This window comes from Pongo abelii, chromosome 2 (assembly GCF_028885655.2).
Source record: "Pongo abelii isolate AG06213 chromosome 2, NHGRI_mPonAbe1-v2.0_pri, whole genome shotgun sequence".
NCBI classification, from domain to species: Eukaryota; Metazoa; Chordata; class Mammalia; order Primates; family Hominidae; genus Pongo; species Pongo abelii.
In genome coordinates this window covers 127942369-127955278 of record NC_085928.1, presented here as the reverse complement: position 1 = coordinate 127955278, position 12910 = coordinate 127942369, and the positions used below count along the sequence as shown (strand labels likewise).

At 39.8% G+C, this 12910-nt stretch overlaps 1 protein-coding gene across 5 annotated transcripts in view; it reads left to right on the top strand.

Annotated features, from left to right (window-relative positions):
* Positions 1–5908, top strand: part of LRRC3B (leucine rich repeat containing 3B) — an 873839-nt gene extending 867931 nt beyond the window's left edge. For all 5 annotated transcript variants that reach the window (XM_054552481.2, XM_054552483.2, XM_002813994.6 and 2 more), the window contains one exon: positions 4874–5908. In XM_054552481.2, the coding sequence (XP_054408456.1) occupies positions 5034–5813 (780 nt within the window). In that variant the 5' untranslated portion in view covers positions 4874–5033 and the 3' untranslated portion in view covers positions 5814–5908. The remainder of the gene's footprint in view (positions 1–4873) is intronic.
* Positions 5909–12910: the final 7002 nt, after the last annotated feature.

The window sequence follows — 12910 nt, the reverse complement described above, 5'->3', positions numbered from 1 at the left end:
TGTCATTTGTTCTTTGACTTTGCTTAGGACCTTAACTTTTTCTCATAGAGAAGTTTTAAATTTTAAATAATTAAATGTATGAGGGTTTTTCCCCGTTGATTTGAATTTTATGTTTTAAATTAAAAGCCCTTCCTGTTTTGCTATCTATTTCCTTTTTAATCAAATTCTCCTGTTTAGTAATAGAGTTGCATAGACTATAATTGGAAGAAACTGGTGTATCTGGTATTTCTCTGTGAATTGGTACACTCACTTAGAAGGGTTAATAAAAGCTTTTGGGTTAGAATCTCTGAATGTTCCTATCATTTAATGACGAAAAGAAAGAAATAAGCAGAAAGTCAGTTGTTAATCAGCCACTGAATGGCCTGTCTTCTCACTGAATGAACACTCTGTTAAATGCACTGGTTTTTTTCTTCTGGAAATGGTATTTGATGGTTGCCACTCAATCCCAGAATTAACTGCTGATGCTCAGAAAGCTGGGTGGCAAGAAAATGTGAGCGAGATATGAGTCTGGATAAAATAATTCTCCTTTGGGGTGCAGTGCATACTTAAACACCACATCCAGAAATATTACGGCTTCTGCTTGACCCAGACGTAGTTAAAGGGAATGAGTAGATGGGGACAAGGTAGTCCAGTGAGTCGCGATTTGCAAAGGGGGAGTTAGGAGGGAGGAAAGATGCTGTTTAACTTGGTCCATCCCTTTAATGGGTCTTATTCCTTATCAGAAAGACAGGCAGTGTTGCTGTTGCTGTTTTTGCCATTACCAGTGCGACCCCAGGCCCTTCTTTATGTTCTAACCACTCATTCTGAAGTTAGTAGGAAGGCACTCTTCTTGCCCAGCAGCATAGCTTGTTTACTGCTTTGGGTTTGTGTGTAGATGTGATTCAATCAGAGCAGGAGTGAGTTTTAGGCTTTCAAGCTAAGGGAGTTTTAGGCTTCCAAGCTTTTTAGCCCTGTATTCTGCTGGATGATAACCAATGTCAGAAGAATATCCACCTCTTTTTCTCTGAGGCACATATCCTCATATCTTCCTTTTCCAACAGCCACTGTTGACCTCTCTAGTAATATAAAGCAATGTCAAACTGATAATCCCTTTGGAAACTACAGAACCAGTATCATAGAGTGGAGAGCAGCTCTTCCATCCTCCCTGGTGAAGATGACCTTGACTTGATACCTTTGGCTTTGCTGTCTACATCCTGGACATCTGTCTAAGTCTTTTTGCACTGCTAAAGCAATAGAAATTGATTTCTTACAGTTCTGGAGCCTGCAAAGCTCAAAATCAAGGTGCCAGAAGATTTGGTTTCTGGTGAGGTCCTGTTTCTTGGCTTATAGATGGCTCTCTTCTCTCCGTTTCTTCACACGGCAGAAGGGATGAGAGAATTCTCTGGGGCCTCTTTTATAAGGGCACTAACTCCATTCATGATGGCTCTGCTTTCATGACCTAATCACTTCTCAAAGGCCGCACCTCCAAATATCCTCACACTGGGGATTAGATTTAGATATCAGAATATGTGAAGGACCCACATATTCAAACCACAGCAGCATCCCAGGGCTCAGCTATCTACATCCTGCATCTTTTGTCACTTTATTCTGGCTGGGGCTGATGGCTCTAGAGGCTGAGTCACAGTAGCTCAGCAATATAGCCAAGCCCAGAAGATTTTATTCTCTTTTTATCAAACATAATAGAGAAAAAATGAAATACTTAGTTCAAGTCCAACTTCTTTGAAAGCAAGGGGTGCTCTGTGTTTGTACTCCTAACCAGCATTACATCCAGTTCACAGGTAGACCGTTTGGGATATGATGGATTCCATCTCAAGAAAGACTGCAATCTGAGTAGAGAACTCAACCTGTGTCCTAAACATTTCTTATACGTGACCATGACCATTGGACTGATCATTCTGGAGAAACCCTGATTAAGTGTAAAGAAGCCTGCTGAGGAAGAGTTCCATTCTTCTTTCCATCTCCTAGGAGCCTGAACATATATGACTTTCCAAAGTCCATTATGTTGCCGTATAAGACCAGTAGACATTTGATGAGCCAATGTTTATGTTTAAAATATTTATGTTTATGTTTAAAATATTTATAAAAATAATTGCCATGGAGAAGAAAAAGCATACCTAGACTCTTCAATATTTTGTTGCTTTATTCATATAACAGATATTTATTTAGTCCTCACTATATGCCAAGCACTATGCTGTGTGTTGGGAATGTATCCGAGAATAATAATAGTAACTATGGCTAAAAGCATTGAACTTTTACTACCAATTTCGTACTGTGCTAAGTGCTTTACATGGATTACTTCATATAACCCTCAAATCAACCTTGTAATTAGGTGCTTTTATAATCTTTATACAAAGATAAAGAAAATGAGGTTTAGAGAGATTGCATAAGTTCCCCCAAGACCACTACTAATAAGAATTGAAACTGGAATACAGGCCGGGCTCAGTGGCTCACACCTGTAATCCTAGCACTTTGGGAGGCCGAGGCAGGTAGATCACTTAAGGTCAGGAGTTCAAGACCAGCCTGGCCAACACGGTGAAACCTTGTCTCTACTAAAAATACAAAAAAAAAAAAAAGATAGCTGGGCGTGGTGGTGTGTGCCTGTAGTTCCAGATACTCAGGAGGCTGGGGTGGGAGAATTGCTGGAACCTGGGAGGCGGAGATTTGCAGTGAGCTGAGATCACACCATTGCTCTCCAGCCTGGGCAATAGAGCAAGACTCCATCTCAAAAAATAAAAATAAAATAATAAATAAATAAATAAAGCTGATATACAAACTCAGTGTACTTTTTACTTTTTAATTGCTTACTATTGTCTCTGCAGGAGGCAGAAACAAGCCTCTGCTGTCATGGAGCTTGTACTCTGAATAGAGAACATTTCTTTTCTATGCCAAACTCCTTTAATGAATCCCAAGAGAAATATGAAGTGTCCTCCAGAAAAGGCTTCTCATCTTTCAGCATGTTTTAGGCTGGTTGCATATACTCAATAGATGGAAATCACTTGGTTGATGTGGACTCCCTTTATTTTCTTCAATTACATTAATTTCTTCTATCTCCTGTGTTTTTCTCATGCCCTTTTCCTAGAATTCGTTGCCTTGTCCTTCTACTCCTCTGTCTTCTCTCTTCCCTTCCACACGTGTTTATTTTTTTTTCTTTCCCATCTAGATTCCTAGAGTCCCCAAGTGCTATGCAATACAGTTTTGAAGGGAAACATGAAAGGGAGGACACTTTCATTGCCAATGAAATGATCTGTTGATGGAGGGCTTAATAAGCTTAGGGTCTCTCTTTAGCATTCTCTGGTATTTAAGGGACTCAGTTTTCCAAAAGCACATCCGCTCCATTCTGCTGTTGCTAATCTCATTTTTTCCTTGATTAACAATCCAGATCATTATGTTTTCAGCTCATATTAATCTTCTCTTCTGTGAGTTTGGTAACATTTGGAGTCATTTCCCTCTGTATTTATCCATCTGGGATCTTCATAAAAGATAAGTTTTCAGAAAGTCATTAGTTGCTCATGCAGAAAGTTGTTTGTTGTTCACTGCTGTAAGAGGAGTGAATGCTCTTCTTGTTTCTTAGATCCTGGGAGGGAATCTTCTAAGTCAGGCATGGGTTCCCTTCAAAATGCAGAGGGACCCCTCACTTGAGCTCCATGGGGTCCTCAACTTGGAACAGTATTCATAGCATAAAAGATAGGGCTGCAACATAACAGCATCAGAAATCACAATAAGCAATGCTTGCTGGATACTTATAGAGCAGAAGAGACTGGAAGAGAGTGTGTGGATAGTGGAAAGAGTTTTGATATTAATGAGTCAGAACAAAGACTTTGGCTTGAGTCCTGTCTCTACACCTCAATCTGTTTGACCTTGGGTAAGTAACCTGATCTCCCTGGGATCCACTTGTCTCCTCTGTGCACTGGCCCCAAAGATGTGTGCTTTCTTCTCTATATTAAAGGGTAATTTTGAGAGTTAACTTATAGTCTTATCTCTGCTCTCTGCTGTTGAGTAAGTTCCATAACTTTGTTCATCACTTAATTTTGCAATTTCTGTGGCCCCTGCCAACACTAACAGTATATATATGCAACATGCAACATATAGAGAGTGAAGTCTATTGCAGAAGTCTTCAAAGACAGCATTTCTTAATTCTCTTGTTATATAAAAAAGTCATATAGGTGTGTGCCATATTTAAGCATTTATTGGGAAGGGGATATGGTCCTTAGAAAAGAGAGAGAGGATCCTCTGGAAATTCAGTTAAAAGCATCCTCCCAGGTATAATGTACTTTAAAGAGGTCACAAGGAAGGCAACTATCCTGGAGGTTCTTGGTTGTCAGCCTCTAGCAATATTTTGTTGGAATGCATTTATTATTTTCTTAATTCAAGTAAGATGTTTCTTTAGAGGCAATATTCCAAATTGGGCATCCATTCAAAAGACATGACAGATATCCCTGTCTAGAGTCATTAACCATGAAATATTGGCATTATTTCTCATTGCTGCCCAAGTGCAGGACTAAATTGCATTAATGCATCTGTTTTCTCAGAAAGGGTGAGAGACATAATTAAATTTCATTTTTGTAGAATTCGAAGGGGTCCAGGATGTGGAGAGCAGCAGAGAAATAGGGAATATTTGTTCTCATTCTATCCAACTGAAAACCAGGCAACAGAATTCAGAAATATCTTCATATGTTCACAGTTCTCTCCCCCAGCACCTGGGATTTGAACAGGAGACTCCCATTTCGCAGATAACTCCCAGTGGCATTGATGGAAATTACCTGCATAACTAACCCCCCTGCTCATGCAGAATGCCAGGCACCTGAGAACACCTTTAATTACAAGTACCTCCCTTTGCAAAGGAACTAATTGCATCTGTTTCCCTTTCCTTTAGGTGCCCAAGCAAGGAAAGAAATAATGAAGAGACACGTGTGTTAGCTGCAGCCTTTTGAACCACGCAAGAAGGAAATCAATAGTGTGGACACGGCTGGAACCATTACCACGCTTGTTGGAGTAAATGAGGAATGGGCTCATGATTATGCTGACATTCCAGCATGAATCTGGTAGACCTGTGGTTAACCCGTTCCCTCTCCATGTGTCTCCTCCTACAAAGTTTTGTTCTTATGATACTGTGCTTTCATTCTGCCAGTATGTGTCCCAAGGGCTGTCTTTGTTCTTCCTCTGGGGGTTTAAATGTCACCTGTAGCAATGCAAATCTCAAGGAAATACCTAGAGATCTTCCTCCTGAAACAGTCCTACTGTATCTGGACTCCAATCAGATCACATCTATTCCCAATGAAATTTTTAAGGACCTCCATCAACTGAGAGTTCTCAACCTGTCCAAAAATGGCATTGAGTTTATCGATGAGCATGCCTTCAAAGGAGTAGCTGAAACCTTGCAGACTCTGGACTTGTCCGACAATCGGATTCAAAGTGTGCACAAAAATGCCTTCAATAACCTGAAGGCCAGGGCCAGAATTGCCAACAACCCTTGGCACTGCGACTGTACTCTACAGCAAGTTCTGAGGAGCATGGCATCCAATCATGAGACAGCCCACAACGTAATCTGTAAAACGTCCGTGTTGGATGAACATGCTGGCAGACCATTCCTCAATGCTGCCAACGACGCTGACCTTTGTAACCTCCCTAAAAAAACTACCGATTATGCCATGCTGGTCACCATGTTTGGCTGGTTCACCATGGTGATCTCATATGTGGTATATTATGTGAGGCAAAATCAGGAGGATGCCCGGAGACACCTCGAATACTTGAAATCCCTGCCAAGCAGGCAAAAGAAAGCAGATGAACCTGATGATATTAGCACTGTGGTATAGTGTCCAAACTGACTGGCGTTGAGAAAGAAAGTAGTTTGCGATTGCAGTAGAAATAAGTGGTTTACTTCTCCCATCCATTGTAAACATTTGAAACTTTGTATTTCAGTTTCTTTTGAATTATGCCACTACTGAACTTCTAACAAACACTACAACATAACAAATAATTTTAGTTTAGATGATCCACCCCTTAACTGTACCCCCGATGGTATATTTCTGAGTAAGCTACTATCTGAACATTAGTTAGCTCCATCTCACTATTTAATAATGAAATTTATTTTTTTAATTTAAAACCAAATAAAAGCTTAACTTTGAACCATGGAAAACAGAGTGACTTATTGGTCAAGAAAACAGTATAGTCATTCTACTTGCTCTAAAGAAAAACAGACAACCTTTATGAACTCAAAGAACTATCACAATGAAAAAATGTGTTATTAAGCCCTACTGTACACTGGGGAGCCATAGCTGAATTATTGGCCGAGTTAAGTATCTGTCAGACTCTAAAATACTGAGCTTTACTAGGTGGTTATACACAAGTGTGGCATCCTTCAGAGGCTTAAGTCAGGATGCCTTTTGGCATTTACTCTTCAAAAATAGATATAATTAGCTATTGAATCCAAATACTTACTGTACCTTTGCTCTATGCTGGACAAAATGGAAAAGAAAACGACAGCACATAGCCTGTACTCAAGATTACTTTCTGGTGGACTGGGGTGTGTGTGACAAATATAGAAATGGTTATGCTAGGGAGGAAGGTCCTCGTAATCATGTAGCATCAACTGGGTGCAAGCACTGTGAGAGGCATTTTTATGCTATTATTGTGGCTTTAAACTCTCACAACAAGAGAAGAAAGTGACAGCTGCTCTATTTACATAGGAAAAAACTTCAAGTAAGAGAGGTTCATTGATTTTCCGGGTAGAAAGTAGTAGAACTTAAATTTGAATCAGATCTTTCTGTCTCCAAGGAAAGGTCTTCACATTACGTTCCTACTGAGTTGGTTTATAGTTACAATTTTCTGTTAAAAAATGCACCTAGGTTAAGTACACAGTTCTATGAGTTTTAAAATATATATACTCCTGGCATCTGTCATACAATCAAGATATTGTGTCCTTGTCATTGGCCAGAGATAGGAGAAAGCACATTTGGTTCTTGGGAGTAGGGAATTGTGTGGAAGTTATTGGTTTTAAGGTACCATTACAGATAATCCTTAAAACTTGGGTGGGAATCTCATAAGGTGATGATGTAGACAAGGAAGATAGAAGAAGCAGAAGGAGCAGAGGGATACCATATAGGGAGGTGTTTGGGATGAAGGGGTCTATGCAAAGAAGTGAGAAACAAGGCTGGAACTATATAGTAGAGATCTCAGTTCCAGACTAAGGAATAATAGAACTCATGGCATTTATGGAACACTTACTATGCACCAAGTACTTTCTTTGGAGTATCTTAATGAATCCTTACAAACTCCCCTGTGAGACAGTCTTTTGTGAATGAGAATCAGAGACACAGGAGTTAAGTAATTAACACAGTTTGTAAGCATAGCAGGCATTGAAACCCAGTCTGTCAACTCCAGAACCTACGAACCTTTTATCCACTGGGCTGCCTTATGCTCATCAACTTTACCACCTAAAGTCGCTGATTCCTCAGACCTAGAGTTTTGCAGCCTCCTACATGATGGTTTTATTTTTCAAATAGCACAAAAATAGCCCTTTGTGAGATTTATGTAGGTAAGAGGGAACCTCTGCCATTTTAAGACACTTAGCCTTCTCCAACCCAAGTTAGGGTATCTTTGGGCCTAATATTTCTGCTCTCAGAAAGCCCTAGAGGTCCTAGGCAGCAATAGTCTCTTTAAATGTTTATTTATTGCAAGGGACAATCAGGGTCAGCTAATCCAGGACCTGTGGCGAGGCATGCAGAGCACTGTGGCCAGGCTCTGCTCATGGTACACACCCCAGGGCCATGGGCTTTCACCCCAACCCCACCAAACTTGCTAAGAGTTAGATCTAGTCTAGAAGCCTGAGGTAACTCCTAGATGTAAAATTCAGGATATAGGCCCAAGAATTCCTGCATCCGAGCAAGAAGGAAGCCAGACTGTCTGCTTTTACAAACTGAATTGAGAATTCACCTTTCCAGTGAGATTGAAGCTTTGCTGAAGATTTATCGCCCCCTGGAGGACAATACTATAATGTATCTCTGCAGGTACTCTAGAAAGATGCCCAACTGAACTGAAATACACATATTTTTTCCTAAAGAATAAGAAAATCAAGCCTTGGCTAAGACAACCCTTTAAAAAGGTAAATTAATTGTATTTATTTGAGTGAATGAGTCACATTCATTTTAGAAAAGCTTTCACAAATCAGATAATCCATTCCAGGCTGCTGCTTCCAAAATAATCTTTGTCTTCACTAATGAGAGCTTATTTTCCCAATGGTCAATTGTATTATTCAAGTAAAATTACTCGTAAAGCAAAAATCTCTAAAAAGTTTTGTAAGTATAGTTATATCCCTGTTCAGATGCAGGAAAGTTAAATTTCCACATATTCACTTTGAAATTCTCCATATACATAGAGCTGAGAGGTGTGTCATAGGTTAATAATTCTCCTGCCTGAATTCTATATGTAGATTTTTAGTTAACAGTGCCTTAAGTGCTTTTTTTTTTTTAAAAAAAAAAAAAGAGCCTTTAAGTTCAGTTGCCATGAATCATGTGTAAGCCATTGGAGGAGAAAATTAATTCTTTTGTTTGTTTCTTTATTTTAAAATAAATACCAGGCTATGGCGCCCATTTGTGATCAGAATTGAGAAGAAGCGCTCTTCCTGCCAGCTTGTGGGAATGCTCTGTCCCCCAAGGCCAATAGTATATGCTGCCAATGAGTGAAAAGAACTAAGACTCAAGTCTGCACAGAAAAAGGCCCAACATGCATGCTTCAGTTTTGATCCCAGCTTGGCCCTTAATTTTCCAAACCCTTGCAGATGGAGAGCTACCTATTTTGGGATAGTAAGGTTTTTGAAATTAACTATCAACTCATTATCCAAGGCACATACTATCTTACCTCTATCTTACCTTCTAAATATTTTAAATAACTCTTCTTTTCTCAGCCTTCTCTTTTGGCATCTCTTTCTTAACCCAAACCTTTTAAATTCAGAAATACCTAGGAATTTTAGTCTAATCATTGATAATGTGCTTATCTTTGAAGCAAGGAAAATCATAAAACATGCCAACCCAACTGGAACATTTTTAACAAAGTAATGAAAAGTTATGTAATGGAAGATATAGCTTTCAAGAACACTTTGGCAAATTGTAATGCAATGATATACAAAATCTGCCAGGTACACATTGTTCTTTTTTACGTCCTTCTCTGATTCTTCACAATAATTCTTGTCCTGACATCAACAAACATAAGGCAGTCTCAGATATGGGTAGGTTTTTCTTATTGGCTTAATACTTTCAATTCATATAGTAAGTTCTCTCATCTATCTGGCAGAGGTAGGAAGTGGAAAATTCTGCTTAATTAAATGTTTTTGTTACTACAGTTAGGTGAATTCCTAGATTGTCAGGGCTGGGAGAGTCTTAGGGATGAGCTTACCTACTTATTTTACAGGTGTTGAAATTGAAACCCTTGCAGGCCTGCAGATTAGCACCTGTGTCCTCATGTTCCCCAACCAGTATCCCTTAAAGTACACTAATTTCCTCTCTTGATAAATTGTTTCCCAATCAACAAAGAAACAATAACATAACAATATACACCATGAAAATGTCACTGGCCATCAGCAAGTTTCCTTGAGGATTCAAAAGGCATGTAAGGCTCCCACATTGTCACAGAGTCACAGTAAAGAATATTTATGATTCCAAAAACCCTCTTGTTCTTTCAAGAGAGGATGAGGAGATCAGTTTGCCTTTTAAAATAGACCCCAGATAACATGCTCCATGTTGAGCATGACCTGGCTTCCCAGTGGAGAGATGGAGAAAATAATCCTGGTGCAAGTTGCTGGAGAGGAAGAGTTGATTAGCATTTGTTTCCTTGAGTAACAACATAAACCACAAGTGATCAAGTGCATCCCTGCTTGGCAGGAGGAGAATGACTGTTCATAAATGATGCCCTTCTCCATTTCCAGAGCTCTTGTCAGCTTGGCTTCCCAAAGTGGTATCACTCATCTGTCAAGTTGATTGGGTCTGACCCAGACAAAGCAAACCAGAGGCAATCTCAATTACCACACATTTGTAAATATCCTGTCCAACTCATTCCGAAGTCCAAATAGGTGAATCAGAATTCGCAAAAAAAAAAAAAAAAAAAAAAAAAAAAGGAAGATCTGCATTCCTCATCCCACATTTGCCCACACTCATGATACGGATGGTCCCAAATGTGCCAAATGACTTAGTGGGCTACATACCCTCAGCCAGGGGCACTCCTCAAGGTCCAAGACTTTTTCATCCAACTCAGGGAAATTATGCTGTACAGGCCACAAGGTGAACATAGAGTCTCATGGTTTCATTGGTGGATGACAGTAAAAAGGAAAGCCACTAGTTTTATGGCTATAATCTCTTCGATAGGAAAGGAACCAGAAGCTAGTGAGGATCACTTAAGAACCATGCACGTGTGCATGCATGTGTGCATGTGTGTGTGAGTGTGCATGTGTGTGTGTGTCTGCATGCACATTGGGGTAACATGGAATTGGGTTCTGAAAACATCAGGAAAACAGATGCTGGAACATTGAAAACAAAGTGTACCTGCCAAATTTGGCCTAGGGATGGCCTAAGTTTCAGGTTTCTGGGGAAATTACTAGATTATTTTTAAGGCTGTCTCCAAGTTGAGTGCAAACATTTACACTTGTCACTCACTAGTGGCAACTGAGTTGATCAATTTCATAAGTTGTATTTCTTCTTTGGCTGGAAAATGTTCTGCATTTTGCTCACCATTTACAAAAAAGAATCGACGTATTTTCTTTCTTTCCCTGTAGATGTCCAGGCATCCAAATGGCAGGAGTTCTCTGGATCTGACCTCAAAAGCTAGGCCTGAAATGAATACATTGTGGGTCTCTCTGGGGTTGGAACCAAAACCTCATGTTTTTTTGTTTTATTCTTTTTATTTTTATTTTCTTACAAAGAAGAGTTTGTAAAACAAAAGGCAATCTGAAATCTAGCTGTTGGTCCAAGAATTAACAAGCAATCTGTTGTGCTAATGGCATCGACTGTTGAATAGATTTCCAAAGAAAACGACCCATGGGGAGTAGGATGAGGTTAATTCACAGGAAGCCAGCTTCCTTGGGATTGTCTGCATTTCTTCTGAAGGAAAATGTCTGAAAGATGCTGGTCTTCCCTCAGAGTCTTTCATTCCCACAGGCAGCCCTGCCAGTTCTTGGGCTCCCTCAGGAGCCAACTGCTGTGACAAGAGGTGAATGCGATATGAGAAAGGAAGAAGAAAATCTCGGAAAAGTGTTGCCTGGAGTAAGTCTTTAGGGGGACAAACAGGACTGACTTAAACTGATATTTTCAGCACTTCATCATTAATAAGACTTTTTATATTCACATGAACTGAGGAATCCTGTGCATAAGCCACAGATAAAGAATCTCTTATCAAATAATTCCACCTTTCCCTAACAATGGTTATCATTTACTTGGCATAGTGCAAGATTCTGTTCCCATCTTTCCTAGTTCTCACAACATTTATTATCAAGTAGATATGATCATTTTTCTCATTTTACAGATGAGGAAACTAAAACTTAGAAAGCATCCTGCAAGAGCAGAGCCAGGTAGCTATCTGCAAAGCCCTTTGCTCCACCAATGTCATATTGCCTAGTCCTTTCGTTTTATGAAGTCTCATCTTAAGACTCATGATAAGTGGAGAAGAATAGGGAAAGACACGTTTCTTAATTTGCACAAGAGGGAAGTGAGGTTCTAAAGAACAAAGCAAGTCTTAGCTCACTCAGCTAGTTAGCAGAGCTTGGTGTTTGGGGACCACAATGGTTTATCCCTTTTTTATAGTCATCCCTTTAGGCCCAGCTCTGAAATCCCACATACACCTAAAGTAAACCAGGCTCCTGGATGGGGCAGATGTACATATAGTTTTCAGTCATGGGAATGATGACTTTTATTTCAAGGTTGCTCCTGGGATGGTGGGGATGTTGAGGAGGGTGGTGTCATTGGCAGCCACATATGCCTTCAGTCCTACCATTTGCATGTACACCAGCCAAATTCCAACTGGCACCTCCTGCCTCCACTTGCCTGAGGGTTTTCTGTGGCCACCATGGCACATTTTGCCACTTACATAGCAGGTTTGGAATGCTGGCGAGTTGCACCTTTCAGGTGCAATCCTCAACTGATGACTACTAAGAGCTTGGTGTATAAACACCCAGACCCCTCACTCTTGGAAGCATATATTCTACCCCATGTTGCAGAGTTTCCCCAGCAGAATGAAGCTCAACTCATACATCAAAATAATGGCCTTTGTGAGGGATGAATTCTTGCTGTCTTTCTTCCCTTGTCTCACTTTTCTACTTCCCTTTTGGTGTTTCCCAAATAAACCTTTGGGAAACACTTCCTAAATAAACTCTTTGCATTCAGATTTCATCTCATTGCCCACTTTTCGGGGGAACCCAACCTAAGTCACCTGAATATACCCTGCATCAATACTTTCCAAACCTGGCTAATGATCAGACAGATTGAGAAAGCCTTTGAAAAATATAAGTACGAATGCATTACCCAGATCTACTAAACTAAAATCTCTGGAGGTTGGGTTCAGGCCTCTGTCTTTTCTGCTAATCAACCTTCTTCTGAAGATTTAGTGATTAGCCAGGATACCAACACTGACCCATAAAGCATCCTGCATTAGAAATTTTTTCTGGACCATTGCACTTGGCAAAACTTTGCTGCCATAAAAAAAAAAAAAAAGTGAACTCTGTTCCTTCAGGAAGAGTGAGTGTCATGTGAACCCATAATAATGTTCCCTGTTTTGCCTTACATCCTAGGAATATCATAAGAAAAACAAATCTATGCTTCAGATACACAACCTCACAGCCCATCTAGCTGTAGCCCAATTTCCTCTACTTTTGGCTATTTCATTTAAGTCATTAGTTATTCTGATTATTTTAAATTTGTTATTTGTATGT